Source organism: Durio zibethinus, chromosome 11 (assembly GCF_047325235.1).
Source record: "Durio zibethinus cultivar Kanyao isolate XHJ-2024 chromosome 11, ASM4732523v1, whole genome shotgun sequence".
Lineage (NCBI taxonomy): Eukaryota > Viridiplantae > Streptophyta > Magnoliopsida > Malvales > Malvaceae > Durio > Durio zibethinus.
Window position 1 is genome coordinate 1621057 of NC_143172.1, and position 15480 is coordinate 1636536.

General features: G+C 32.3%; 1 protein-coding gene and 1 long non-coding RNA gene across 3 annotated transcripts; both read right to left on the reverse strand.

Moving 5' to 3' along the window:
- Positions 1-4662: 4662 nt before the first annotated feature.
- Positions 4663-7800, reverse strand: LOC149515962 (uncharacterized). The gene is made up of 2 exons (XR_016346127.1): positions 5789-7800; positions 4663-5023 (listed from the first exon to the last, which is right to left on the reverse strand). It is a non-coding gene; the product is annotated as an uncharacterized LOC149515962 (long non-coding RNA).
- Positions 7801-10800: 3000 nt separating this feature from the next.
- On the reverse strand, positions 10801-14382 carry LOC111289645 (casein kinase II subunit beta-2-like). Of its 2 annotated transcripts, none has more exons than XM_022880868.2 (5): positions 13792-14382; positions 12744-12962; positions 12282-12391; positions 12018-12183; positions 10801-11296 (listed from the first exon to the last, which is right to left on the reverse strand). In XM_022880868.2, exons 1-5 carry the CDS (start codon positions 14021-14023, stop codon positions 11166-11168), a joined length of 858 nt encoding a protein of 285 aa, XP_022736603.2. In that variant the 5' UTR covers positions 14024-14382; the 3' UTR covers positions 10801-11165. The 2 variants fall into 2 exon arrangements, with proteins under 2 accessions (XP_022736603.2, XP_022736605.2); XM_022880870.2 differs by having other exon boundaries at positions 12282-12376; positions 13792-14381.
- Between the last annotated feature and the right edge of the window lie 1098 nt (positions 14383-15480).

Genomic DNA, 15480 nt, shown 5'->3' on the forward strand with positions numbered 1-15480 from the left:
GCTTAAGTTTGAATAAAATATTGATTAATAATTAACAATAACGATGAAATGTCAACCAGAAGATGGACATCAATTATCAACAAACGCACCACTACTCATTTAAAATGTTACGATTAAAAAAAATAATACATAGATTACATCTTATCTTATTCGAACTCCATTCAAAAAAATTTTGATGACGTGAATTATGTACTATTAAATTAATTAAATTTTATTTTTATGCATATTATTTGAGAGCTTAATAGAAGATTTTTTTTAATCATACAAAATTTTTAAATTTTATTCAAATTATTTTTTTCTAAATCAATTCAAATAAATTTATTTATGTTACAAGTTAAAAAAATATTTTTTAATCTTCTTAAAAAACTCCAAATAATTAAAAAATAATAAAATTTTTTATCACTTATATAACAATCGTTCATAAAAAAAATACATTTGAATGGTATCGTCAACAATCTATTTATCACCATTAATCAATTATTAGTGTATTATTCTATTGTTTTGAAGGGAAGAGAGGTAAAAACCCAAAAAGAAGGAATAGGCAATTTTGTAAATTTTGGTACAAATAGGGGTGATTACATGGAGAATTGACCATAGGTTTCAGTGGTCGCTTAGCCCCATCTCCGAACTAGGCTTCAAAACCCGTTCAAAAAGGGCAGCTTCGGTTAGCGGTCAACCATCCCATCTGCCCACGTGGCCTCTTACTTATTCCACGTGGCATATTGTTTCTCACTTTTTTTTTAGTAACCCCTGCCTTTAATTTACTAAATTTGCCACTTACTTTTTCATTTTATTCAATTTTCTCCTCCTTTGGTCATTTCATTGGATAAGTCGCTGAATCAGAATGACATAAAAGTTCACAATATATCCATAACCTTTTTTCCTAGAGAGGTTCGAAGTTTCAAATTTGAGTTTTATTTAGTAAGTTATATAGAAATTTGGCATATCAATATACTTTTTCATAATATGATTAAATTCATTGAATAAATTATAAAAAAATTAACCATTAATAGTATTATATTTTTTTTAAAATACAGTCAACGGTATTTTTAAACTTTATTTAAATCTTATTTTTTTCAAATGAACTTTACCACATCAATAGAACAATTCTCTTATTATTAATAATGGCGAATATCTTCAACATTCATATTCCAAACATATCCAATTTTTAAAATAAAAATATTTTATATTATACATCAAAAAACATTTGTATTTATTATACATCATACTACTATCAATTATGATCACTAGATTTGTGTAAGGGTATGATAATTAGTCTGTCAAACTCTCGGGGCAAACTCAATTTAGATCGAGTCTCGAAAAAAATTTTGAAGTTTGATTCAAATTTAATATGATTTGATTTAGTATATTATTTAATTAAATAAATATATAATTTTTTAATTTTAAAATATTAATATAAAATAACTTTTAATATTTTAATAATTTTTAAATAGTATAAGACCGGAATAGAGTGAGCTTAGTAATAAAATATTACTTTAATGGACCTATCACGTGCCTTCCAACACATTGCACATACTTGTGCTTAAGGCATATATATATATATATATATATATATATATGTACCTCTTTAACTCTAAAGTTTGGACCACTTGAATATTTGCAAACAAGCTGTCTCTAAATAATATAGATTTTTAAAAAAAAAAACTTAAAATTGTGCTTTCAATCCTTTCTGAACAATTCTTTAATGTTTTCGAATTTAATAATCTACCTTGATGGCTTCTGGAGCACCTAAAGCTAGAAAAAAGAGAATGAATTTCCTGCAATTCAAGGGGGAATTATATATCAGTTAATAATTTCAGAATCATTAACAAAAGTTTATAATTTTCGAAAAATTATGTCCAAAGGGGAAAAAAAAAGTGGATGTTTCCTTGGGACATCTCTTAATGAAAACTAATACATAAAAATATTTGATACAGGATTTTAAACTGACTTCAAAATGTGATTAATTAACTTAGAATTTGCCACCCAATGGTGCAATTAAAAAGAAAATTCTTGATTCATACAAGAAAGAAAGTATTAAATAAATGCAAACCAATGTTATTCCAGCCATTGGAAATGAGTATTTCTTTTACAAATAAAGTTGTAATTTAAGAAAATAAAAAGATATTGTAAATATTAAGATTTAAATTTTAAATTTAATAAATAATATTTTTAAAATAATTATATTAATCAATTAAATTAAATTTCATATTAAAAAAACTAGTATTTCAATGAGCTTAATATTTTACCTTAATGTTCCTTTGTCAGCCTACAAACATGTGCTAAATCCTATAAAAATTTGATATTCCATGAATTATTATCCAAAGTCCAAGAATTCTTACAAATCAAGAGACTAAAATATTCTCAAACAATATCAGATAACTGTTGTGAGGTGGTTTGTAACTGTCTGAACTATAGACAAGACCCAAGACCATACCTCTATCTTTATATAAATTTTATTTCATAGTTTTAGGATTGGTCAAAAGAATTGGAGGTGAACCCTCCACATCCCAACGGCAAAGCAACTGGAACTGGGTGGCCTTGCTTTGTTCTTATCCACCACCATGTTTGTCTTTGCCTTTGCCTTTGCTTCTCCTTTCCTTTTCATATAGCCTCCCACAATCCATACTATTGTCCATTTCATCCATATCTCATCTCTCTTTCATGCTTACACCATCTGCTGATAAATTGCATATCCTATCACTTTGGGATGCCACTATTTTCTTATCCATATTGATATTTTTGTTATTAATTTGTCAATGCAAAATATTTCATTCGATAAAATTTGAGGTTTCATTATGAAATTCTAAAATTCGAATTTTAACATCAAATGGTTTATGTGATCCAAAATTATATATATTAATTCAAATAAAATATAATGATATGCCTTATAAATTTTAATCTTAAACTATGCAAAATGATAAGAGTTTGATTGAGTTCTCTGGTATGGGATTGTCAATGAGACAAGGAACAGAAAACTACAAAATGTGAGAAAAGGATGGAAATGGGATCAAGCATTTGATACCCAAGAATAAAACCAAAGGTCTTGTATCTTATTTCATTTTCAAAAGGATGTAAGCGATAAAACCCAATTTAAACTTGATGGTGAAAGTTTAGAAGATCAGACAACTATTATTATATCATCATGTGAAAACTTGCACACAAAAATATTGTCAAGTCTATTTGATCAACAAATATGCCATGTCTACATCTGAGAATAGGACAACTGATCATCATTCATGTATGTGAAAGGTTAGTTGAGTTCAATCTTCTTGCTTTTTTTAAAAAAAAAAATTTTTCTAGTTCCTTAATTACTTGCTTAGAATCTAAGATTAATTTCTAATAATTGATTAGGAGAACTTGTCATATTGGGCACTTGATCATGATTTAGATAAAAAGGCTAAAAGTTGATGAGAGGCTTGAGTAGAAAGCAAAATCAGCCGAAAAGTTAGAATTTTATCATCACTTTTGAAAAGGATATCTCTTCATTTTCATTACATGGTTTTAGGCTCATTTTTGGTTACTTGGGAAAGTTTAGGTCAATAACAAAATGATTCACTTAGATGAATATGTAAGCTTAGCCTGTTGGAGTCAAATTCTTTATGCAAGTGATTTAAATGCTTAAAGGATAATCAATAAATCTTACATATATAGTTAATAATCCTAATTATCACATGGATTAATCTTATTGATAAAACGACAATCCTTTTTTTTTTGTCAACCAAGATTTAATATCTGTGAAAAGTATTTTAAAAATAAAATGCTAATTAAAAGCAAACAAAATTTAAGAACACTCTGACCATATTATAAAAAAGAAATCCTAATTATTTTTTTGCTTACCTTAAAAAAAAATTGTGAGATGAAATTTTATAAGAGAAGGTATAAAAATCCAATACCTTTAGAAAAGTAATTCAACAGCTTTTGCACTTTTAGACCTACATGAGGCTCCACTCTTTTTGTGCGAGCGCGAAGGCAATGGCAAGTATCATTGATGGCATAATGGAGTAGTTGCATATAAGCACAAAGATAAGCTCATTACAAGACATTGATTTTGGGGACTGTTGGGACCATATTCAAGAATAAGTAGAACAAAGACATATTGGCTTAGCTTTTCATTTCTTAGTATGTTCTTTACCAAACATATGTGTTCTTAGGACAGCAATTTCTACGTATATAATAGCTTTAATTCTGTTCTTTGGAGCAAAATAAAAGCTCCTAAATCAGATGAGTTAGTGCCAAAGTCAAGACTAATGCTCAAGCGTTGAGAAATAGTGGGCCTTTTTGTTCGAAAGAAGCCTTTACAAGCCCAACGTGGCCTGTCCCTTTTAAAACAATTTCTGACTTCCGACCTTTCTTTACTTTTTGACTAATTCCATCCTTTAATGGGAAATTAATTACATTGTCCATTTACAAGGCAGATCCTCAGCCTTGTCTGCAACAAATGAGAGCCCAACAGAAAATGAAAAGGACTAATTTGATTGTGCAAGAGCTCGATGCTCCATATTCTCCACCATCCCATCTGTGTCCTCTTTCTCTCACTTGTATGAACTCAAACAGGAAAAGGGGAGAAGTGTTAACAACATCACCATAACCAAAAAGCTTAATCCAAGATTACATTGGTTTCATTTTTCAGTTTCCATAACTTAAGTGAACGCTGAAAAGTGATATAACGGAATGTAATATACCGTGAGAACAAGGTAATACACAGAGCAAACACTGATCAAATAATCAATAAAGTACAATGGAGGGTTTTTTTTTCGGTGCGAAGAGGGGAACTAGATAGATAGACCATAAAAAGTACGGTAGATAGTCATCCCTGCTGCATCATCAGCAAGCAAGTTCAAAATACGGCTAGGAGGGTCCCGAAACATAACAAAAGGGTTATCATTACATTCATGTTTGAAAGGACATCACTACCAAGGCGGGCCAAAGCATCAGCACGTTTGTTCCCCTCCCTAAAGGCATGCATGACACGATAGTGGCTAAGCTCTTGCGGCAGCTCCCTGCAATCATAAATCAGAGGCTGCAAATAAAGTTAGGGGTGGAATGGCTTGTAATCAAAGAAATAACAGCAACAGCATCAAGTTCAACTTAAGACAGGAGATATTAAACTGTTTGGCCAGCATTAAACCATCCCTAAGGCCCATAGTTCAGCATGTATATTAGTCCCATAGCCTGAAAACCTAGCAGAACCAGCAAATCTCCCTTCATGATCCCTAATAATGGCTCCAGCTCCTGCCCTCTCCGGATTTCCCCCCAAGGACCCATCGGTATTAAGTTTGAGCCATCCTATCTCGGGTGGCTTCCACTTGACAGGGACAAAGGAGACTTGGACGCTCCTCCTGTATCCCTGCTTCATTGCATAAATTCCCCTGCTTTCTCGACAGCGCGTTCTACAGTATTCATTCTTCTGTTATTCCATTTGAAGATCCTATGGTTTCTCTCCAGCCAAACCTCCCACAGGATATGCACAAACAATGCCGCCCAGGGATTCCATGGTTTCTTGATCTTTTGTTATCAGTGGCATTTTTACGTACCCATTCCCCAAATTCCCCTCGGGAGAAAGGTCGATAATGTCCCGTTGCCCCCAGATGTGTTGGGTGGAGGGTATAGCTAAAAGGCAATTTAATATAGTTACTCTACCAAGAGAGAATTCAGATGAAGAAGACCACAGGAAAGGCTGCTAAAATTGAAAATTAATACTTGCTGGTTGCAAATATGCTTTATGGTAATTCTTTTATAACATATAAAGAGGGCCTAAATTACTTGAAAGACTACCTAACTATACCTGATCTTTCAAAAGCATTGCTTCTAAAATGGGAGCTTTAATTCCAGTATTATGGCTTGTAGATCTTGAACCCAAATACTCTTGGAATATAGCTTGAGATGCCTTTTGTGGCTTCAGGTGCCCGTTCGTCATCAGGAACAGGTTTGGAAACGTGGTCCCAAAATAGGCTCCCTCAATGTCTAGATAGAATTAACGTAATTCATCACATACTCAAAGCAAAACATGCCAAGGCAGAAGTGTTGGAAATATAAAACTTGACCATATGACAATATATCAGGACATTCATGTGATCTATACCATGATGTATTGACTTATAGCCATCTAATATTTACAAAAGATTGGATTTGTTCCAATAGATTCCCTATCCTTATGATTATCATAGTGGGACTTTTTAATAATATTAACAAAAATGATCTTCAGTTGCTTGGTCCAGTGATCAAGACAATCTTAAAAAAGACATCATAATTGGAATTCGAATCATAACCTTCCCCCTCCTCTTTAATGTAGGGCTCTACCCCTCTTGAATGACTAAAAAAAAAATATTAACAAACATGGTTATCCAACTCTAAAGGACAAGTAAAATGCATCTCTCTCTTATAGGGACTTTGCCATTAAACATATCATCGAGCTTTACTACAATATCTCAGATAGCAATTTTGATATCCAAACTGTTTTCTTTTAATAAATTATATAAGTTATATCTAGCTATCATTTTTCTTTTAATAAAAGAATGAACTTAACTCTTTAAGTTTCCTTCCAAATAGCTGGCCAAAAGTTTGTGTTCTCTGGCCACAAACAAGTTATTACTAGGAAGTTTGCAAGATGCTGAGAGAAGAAACTTGGGACCTAATGCAGGAACTATAAGGAAATGTAAACAAATACTACATGAATATCAAAGGAAATGTAAACAAATACTACATGAATATCATAAAAGCATAGAAGTAGAAGTAAGGAACCACTCATTCTTTGCCCTAACAAATCCCACAAGCCACTCAACGTGGTGGGATCTATATCATAGTAATTGAAATTATAATCAGGGCTCTCCTAACAAATCCCAGGGTGTTTCTTTGAGGCCTGTGTCCTGCGCCCCCTCGCATTCTTTGTCCTGCATGGGATAGTCGGTCTGTGGAACTTTTTCTGATGTCCTCCTACGCGCTCTCGTGGATTTTACGAATAAAGGGAATATTCCGAATGTGAATCCATTTCACAGCAATTGAAAAAAAATCAGAGCTGTCCGTCCCCAAAATCCCTGCTCTCTTGAAGCCGACACTTTTATATCTTTACTACCAAACGGAAAAATGAGTGAAGAATCAACGGGCCGATGCCAAAGATTTATTTATGAAAACTTTAGAAACGAATAAGAACAAAATTTTATCTAAAACGAAAAAAAGAATCTGTGTCAGATGGATTGAGACAGCAGATTGAACATATCCGGAACTATAATCACAATATATACTGACGATATATAACATGTTCTATTTTATAGTTTTACTTATCACAAAAGTAATGGAGTTTCCATATTTTGCAGAATCTAACAATAAGATCTGTTACATTAATTATCCTCTTCTTACTCTTGAATAACTATTACACGATCCAGCTCTGAGTTATGTTGATTCTGTCTGATACCTCCTTCGTTTTCAACATTTTCAATTTCAGTTCGAAGATGTGCTGGGTTTGCTTGATTTTTGGTAATGGTGATGAAAATTGTGGGAACAGAGATTATAGGATGTGAGAAAACCAATGGTGGAAATGTTTAAATAGTTGAAGAAGCTTGCCATGCGATGAAGATGTAAGTATGATGGATATGCAGGCAATCCAAAAATGTGATGGTTTAAGAAGAACTGAGAATAAAAGAAATATAGTCAAGGGAGCAGAGAAAAATCCAAGGTTCAAGCGAATCGGACCGACAATGACAGGCAGTTTGATGGAAGTGACAGGGAAAAGCAGAATGAAAAACATGGCAAGAAATAAGTACGGTACTGAGTCACATGAGTATGGAAGAAGATTAGAAGAAACAGAGGATCTATGAATCTATGAATATTATTTGAAATTGAGTATATTTATATTTTTTTTATAGATTTTTTTCATTTATTAAAAATAATGAAATTGTATTAAAACACATTAAATTATTTTTTTATGATTAATTGATTGTGTAATTATATTTTTACTGATTTGAATGTATAATTGAATTTGGATTTTAGCTCAAATGGCATAATAAAAAAAAATTTTCAATGAAATTATAATGTTTTACCATAAACAAAAAGAAAATTTGCGTTATATCAATCATATTGTAAACTTTTTAAATATAAATGATAAACATCCAAATATTAATTTGATCCACTATAATCTCTTTAAAATATAAATGATAAAATTAAATATATCTTATCTTATTATTTAAAAATAAATAAATAATATTATTTTATTATTGTTCTTCTTTATATATAATTGGAAAATTTTTTGAGTCACGTATATTTGTATTTTGCTATATAAAAAATTGGTGAAATTTAAATTTTGACCCCTTCTTTTAACTTTTTATTAATTTTAATGGGATAGAAAAATTACAAAAAATTTCCTTGAAAATATATTATATATCTATAGTTTTTCAAAGTTGAATGAGGTCAAAAAAACCCTACTCAGTTGCACTTGGCTACGCCTTGTAATGATATGAACTAAACCTATCCATTCTGTTTTCTTTTGACTTTTCTCATCCATCCATAGATTGAATTTATAACTTTAATTCATAATACCTTTTTAATACCAGAAAATAGTAGTTATTAGGATCCCTCTTTGATTCAAATTAAGAAACGAAAACAATAATTTCTCACCAAAAAAAAAAAGTGTTGTCAGACTAATTGAGAGATCAGATTGACTGTACCTTTATTAATTGATCAATTGATCACTACACATATTGATGATATAAAAAAATTTTAAATAAAAAAACAAGAATTTCCTCTTTTTTTTTTACAGAATCTGATATACAAATATATATATATATATATATTTACAGAATTGTGCAATCAAAAGGCTTCCTACTCTTCATTGTCGTCAATAACTATTACACAATCCAGTTCCGATTTTTGCTGGTTCTGTCTGACACCTCCCTCCATTTCAATATTTTCAACTTCAGTCGGAATTAGATGAGATGGGTCTGGGTTTGCTTGATTTTGGGTGATGGTGATGAAAATTGTAGGAAAAGATTGTAGGGCGTGAGAAAACCAACGGAGAAGCTCGCCATGCCATGAAGATGTAAGTATAATGGATATATAGGGAATCCAAAAATGTGATGGTTTAAGAATAACCAACAATAAAAGCAATACAGTCAAGGGAGCAGAGTAAAATTTCAAGCAAATCGGACCGACAGTGAAAGGCAGTTTGATGGGGGTGAAAAGGAAAAACAGAATGAAAACCATGGCAAGAAACAGGAGTGCCATCTTTAAAAAGGGATGTTCCTGATCAATCTCCAAGGCAGCGGCAATGTTCCACGACCTGTCTGGAGATTTTAGGAAAAGAAACAGTAAGAGATTGAAGAGGAAGGGAATGGTGTACCTTAAATCCATGGATGATGAAAGCCACTGCTGATTACTTAAATTCAAGGAAGATTGGGAAGAGAGTTGATGGTTGCCCCGAACTGAATACATGTCCGACTTGAATGTTTAATTATAACTCAAAGCCTCTTAAAATCGGGGAAGATGAGTGACTTAATTATATTTATAGTATGCATTGGGATGGTGGTGTGGGGCCACGACCAAGATTCTATTAATATTTGAAATAGGTTGATTGGACGTTAAGTTTGGTTATGGTTATGGTTTAGTATTTATATATTCTCATTTCACAACAAAATTTTACCATTTAGGAGAGAACTTTGGTCCATAGTTAAAAATCCTAATTACTTACAAGGATTAATCTAATTGATAAAAAGATGTCTTCTTTTTGTCAACCAAGATTTAATATTTGTGAAAAGTCTTTTCAAAACAAAATCCTAGTTAAAAGCAAACAAACTTTAAGAACACTCTGACCATATTATAAAAAAGAAATCCGAATTATTTTTTGTTTATCTTAAAAAAATGCGAGATGAAATTTTATAAGAGAAGGAATACAAAACCAATACCTTTAGAAAAGTAATTCAAAAGCTTTTGCACTTTTAGACTTAATGCTTTTACACCGAGCCTCCACTCTTTTTGTGTGTACACGAAGGCAATAGCAAGTATTGGTGGCATAATGGACTAGTTGCATATAAGCACAAAGCCAAGCTCATTACAAGATATTGATTTTGGGGAATGTTGGTACCTTATTCAAGAATAAATAGAACAAAGATACATTGGCTTAGCTTTTCATTTCTTGGTCTTTCATTTACCAACCAAGCATATGTGTTCTTAGGACGGCAGTTTCTACGTATATAAATGCTTTTTAATTGTGTCCTTTGGAGCTAAATAAAAGCCCTAATAAATCAGATCAGTTAGTGACAAGCCAGGACCAATAATCAAACGTAGAGAAATAGTGGCCTTTTTTGTTCGAAAGAAGCCTTTACAAGCCCAATGTGGCATGTCCCATTCTAAAACCCATTTACGAGGCAGATCCTCACCCTTGACTATAAAAATTTGAAGGCCCAACAGAAACTGAAAAAGACTAATTTGATTGTGCTAGAGCTCAATACTCCATTCCCCAAGCTTATTGGTTGGGAACTTTGAATTATTGTTCTTCTCCACCAACACCACCAACCCATCAACAACTGTAAAAATTAAATTTCATATTTGTGTCCTCTTTCTCTCACTTGCATGTATTCAGAAAGAAAAGAGGAGAAGAGATAACAACATCACCATACATTGGTTTCATTTTTCAGTCTCCATAACTTTTTCTCAATAGCTAAGTAAAACAGAAGATGGTAGAGGAAAATCATAACTAATATATGGGCAAGAATCTTTGATGTCATAGAAATGTAAGAACCAGAAAGGAGAGCAAGTTGATACAAAACGAAACATTCGGTGAGAATATATATGGGACAACCGATCAACTAAGCGAATGCTAAAAAGTGATATAACAGATTATAATATACCGTGAGTACATGGTAATACAGAGCAAACACTGATCAAATAATCAATAAAGGTACAATGGAGGGTATAGCTAAAAGGCAATTTAATATAGTAAATCTACCAAGAAAGAAACCCACAGGAAAGGCTGCTAAAATTGAAAATTAATACTTGCTGGTTGCAAATATGCTTTATGGTAATTCTTTTAGAACATATAAAGGGGGCCTAAATTACTTGAAAGACTACCGAACTATACCTGATCTTTCAATAGCATTACTTCCAAAATAGAAGAAGCTAGGCAATACAAACTCATGAGAACCATTGCCCAAACGGGAGCTTTAATTCCAGTATTATGGCTTATGAACCTTGAACCCAAATACTCTTGGAACATAGCTTTGAGATGCCTTTTGTGGCTTCAGGTGCCCGTATGTCATCAGGAACAGGTTTGGAAATGTAGTCCCAAAATAGGCTCCGTCGATGTCTAGATAGAATTAAGGTAACTCATCATATACTCAAAGCAAAACATGCGAAGGCAAAAGTGTTGGAAATATAAAAATTGACCATATGACAATATATCAGCACATTCATGCGATCTATACCATGATGTATTGGCTGATAGAAACCTAATATTTGCTAAAGACTGAATTTGTTCCAATAGATTCCCTATCCTTATGATTATCATATTGGGTCCTTTCAATAATATTAACAAAATGGTTCTCCAACTCAAAGAAACAAGTAAAGTTCACGTCTTTTTTTTTTTTGGGAGAAAATAACCTACACTGGGATGGACCTCCCCTCCCTCTCTTACAGGGACTTTGACATCAAACATATCATTAAGCTTTGCTGCAACATCTCAAACAGAAATTTTGATATCCAAACTTTTTTCTTTTAATAAATTAAATAAGTTCTAGTTATCAATTTTCTTTTAATAACAGAATGAACTGAACTCTTAAGTATCCTTCCAAATAGCTGGCCAAAAGTTTGTGTTCTCTGGCCACAAAACAAGTTATTACTAAGAAGTTCGCAAGATACGGAGAGAAGAAACTTGAGACCCCAATGCAGGAAATGTTAAAAAAAATACATGAATATCGTAAAAGCATAGAAGTGGCAGAAATGAAGGTCTATTCATGACAAGAATGTTATATCCCAATGCAATGCATGCAACAAGAAGTAGCTAGCAAGATCAATGGCCAAAAGGATACTGCCTTGATACTTGGACCGAGGGTAGTAGATATCTTCACATCTAGGGCAGTATATTTTTACAGTGCTTGACCGAGGGACATCTGATTGGCCAACTGGAAGACAAGGTTGTCCACAACAGTAAACTCTTGGGCATCTTCCAAAATCATAGTTCTTGTACTTGTCTAGCTGTAAAAGTTATAAAATATTGTTTTAATCTGTTGCCCAATTTACATATATAAGAAAACATGAAAGTATCACAATGAATATCATCGCGAACATCTCACCATAGCAGCCATTCCTTTGCTTGTCAATATGTATCGGGCATGAATCAGACCATAAAGCATCTCTGCCGCAGATTCAATTAGTTCATTTTGCTCCTCTGTAAACATATCTCCTATCAATTTCAGCCCAGCAAGAATTACACATCGCAAGAAAATAAAAAATAGACACTGGGCATGTTGCTAGATGACAAATAATATGCTCCACTTAAATTAAAGTGTTATCAAGAACAGAAAAGTTAAAAATTTTGCCATCCTCAGGATCTAAAGGCAGAGAGATTAGAATAGAACCACATCATAAGACTAGCTGCTTCAAAGAACATAGACAAGACTAATGTTAACAGTAACACTCTGAGTCTAATAACTAATAACAGAATGGCAGAGAAAGACTTCAACAACAACAATAAGAAACAAAATTTCACACATCCTAAACAACTTGACAAGAGAAGAAACAAACTGTAAGATTACCGTGGGAAGATTCAACATCCAAAATCAAATCAAGTGCATAATCATAATAAGGAACTTGGCTGCTTAGCCCACAAAGATTAAAATCATCTTGAATGTAGTCATCATCAACTTCACAAAAGAATTCATTGCCACGCAAGTTGCAAAACCATGAGATCCAAGACGTGTCATCCCCATCAGAACCACTAACATCTGATTCTTCACTGTCTGTTTCAGATTCATCTGCAGTCAATGCAATCAAAATTAGCATCACCATGGGAAAGCATGTTATCAAACACCAATGGTAACAACCATCACTTTGAAATCAGGGTTCATAAAAAGAAGCTAGGTAGTGCAATTAAAAATGCAAAGGAAATGGCAAAAACAGTATTTATTTGAACAAATACACAGGATGCACAATCATGAACAAATAAAAGTAAAATCTTTCAAAACTAAATATGTGAGTGTTTATAAATCATATACATATTCAATTTAATTTTGGAAACTGAACGCCCTCTGAAAGGGAGAAAAAGAGAAAAAGCTAAACCCAACTTAGTTTCAATGCGACAACTCATTTAAGCTAAAAACACAGATATTGAGCAAAGCTTATTCATATAAATACAGGGTTTGGCCAATATCAATATAATCTCATTACACCAAAAAAACACTGTGACAATATAAATTATGAACGTTGGTGCAATAAAGCATGTCTCTTTTACCATTTTAGAGACAGAAGCCATTGCGCTTTCTTATCGGTTCTCACTCTCTCAAAAGTAGGCATCAAAATATTTGCATTACTAATTTGTTTTAGAACAACATTAACATTAATAACAATAAAAATTCACAATTTCGTTATATCCAAATTCAATTACATAAATTCAAAACCTTGTAGCAAACCTAATTCCATTAGAATCAAATATACTCAAATAATGAAAAAAAAAGTAAATTTTCAAATTTGTCAGGTCTAAACCTAGATATAAAATTAAATAACGACAATAAAAAAAAAACTCAATTAAGAAATCCAAAATTCTAATTTAATTATTGAAAGAGGGAGATGTGGTGATGTTTATACCTTCGGAGGCGTTGGTTTTGGGTAGAGAACCGGGGCGAGAGTCGCGATGATGATCAGGTGGATGCTTTCCCATGAGAAGGGAGTGTGCAGACTTATCCTTGCCGTTGGTCGCTCTCGAAGTGGACGGCGACGATCGTTCCAGTTGCTTATCAAGCGCCTCGTTGATCCGCTTCCGATCCACAGACCCCACCAGTCCCTTAGACCCAGCGGCCGCTCTCTCTCCTCTGTACATCTTCTCTTTATCTCTTCTCCTCCTCTCTTCTTTTTTGCCGATGATATTAATAGATTCAGTTATCGCCGATTCATAGCGTGAAATGACGCAAATAACCCTAGGTCCCCCAAAATCTAGGGTTTTTTTTTTCTGCTTTTATTTTTTCTATTTCATCTAGAGTTAAGCCCTTAGTCGCTTACGCTATAACCCATTTTTATTTTTAATTGATTTTATTGGGTTTTCACTTTATTTTGCCGGATGGAGAAGGAAACATGATAGAGAAAGTAAGGTGGAGGGGAAAGGAAATTTAGAGAGAGAAAAGCCTAAAATCGGGAGAGAACTTTTTGGTCCCGGCGAGATGGCCGATATATCGACGGGGAATAGCGTTTGTGTGCTTTTAAAGGGTGGGAGCATGTATTGCGTGTGGTTACTTGTACATTCTTTAAGTGTGTGATTTCACGTGGCGTATGATTAGCTTGTCGCACGTTAAAGAATTTTTTTCCGCAAACTTTTTTTTTAGATAAAAAACAAAGGGTTTGAGAATTTAGATAAATAATGAAATTTCATATGTAATCTGCGGTTGAGAGCAACAGCCAATGTAATAATCCAATGATAGATAGATATTTGCTATTATTAGTAATATAAAATAATGATAGATAAATTGGAGTTCAAATATTTAAAACTATTTTTTTATCAAGATATGGAGTATTATTATATTTTAAAAAATTAAAAATTTCAATGTTTTACCATTTTACTCAAATTTATGAAATTAAAATACCAAACTATCAATTATGCAAATAAGAAAGAAAAAAAAAAACCACAATTATTTTTAGTATCACCAAACATTTGTCACGTGCCAAACATGTATAGCTGTCTTTCACCACCAACTTTATTTAGTGATCTCAGAAAAAATATATATATATATATATATTTATTTATTTATTTTGTCTCGGAACATCTGGGTCTTGGGACATCAAGTTAGAATACAAGAGCAGGACAGTTGGAACTTTGGTAGGTGATTTTGTTTAAATTCAAGTTGTTTCTGTTTTCAACCGATGTTTCCAAAGAAATAATGATTCATAAATACTGGTTTCTAGGGAATAAAGATTAATGCTCCATGATTTCACGGTGGAGCATTGTTGCAGAAGTCAAAGCTTTGATTTTTTTTTTTCTTTTTTCTTGAAAGCATTGGTTCTCTCAAACATATGTTTGAAATAAGAATATAAATAATACATTAATATTTATAAATTATTCGAATTTAATTCAATTAAAATTTAAATTCGATTCGATTATTATCGAATGAAGTTCAAGTTTGAATAGTTCAACTTATTGATCGAATTAAGTTTGAATATTTTTATATCCAATTTAAATAATTTACGAGCTTAATCAAATTTTTATATTTAAATATATTTTTATTATTTTAATTAATAAAATATCTCGAATTCAAATTTAAACATAAATAATCTAATTTTATCAAA

Bases quoted from the DNA above. Each gene is read 5' to 3' on its own strand.
- LOC111289645 (XM_022880868.2), bottom strand. From the start codon at position 14,023: ATGTACAGAGGAGAGAGAGCGGCCGCTGGGTCTAAGGGACTGGTGGGG. The intron at 12,963-13,791 runs GTATAAACATCA...CATTGACTGCAG, and splicing joins CAAAACCAACGCCTCCGAAG to ATGAATCTGAAACAGACAGT. The intron at 12,392-12,743 runs GTAATCTTACAG...TGAAATTGATAG, and splicing joins GGATGTTGAATCTTCCCACG to GAGATATGTTTACAGAGGAG.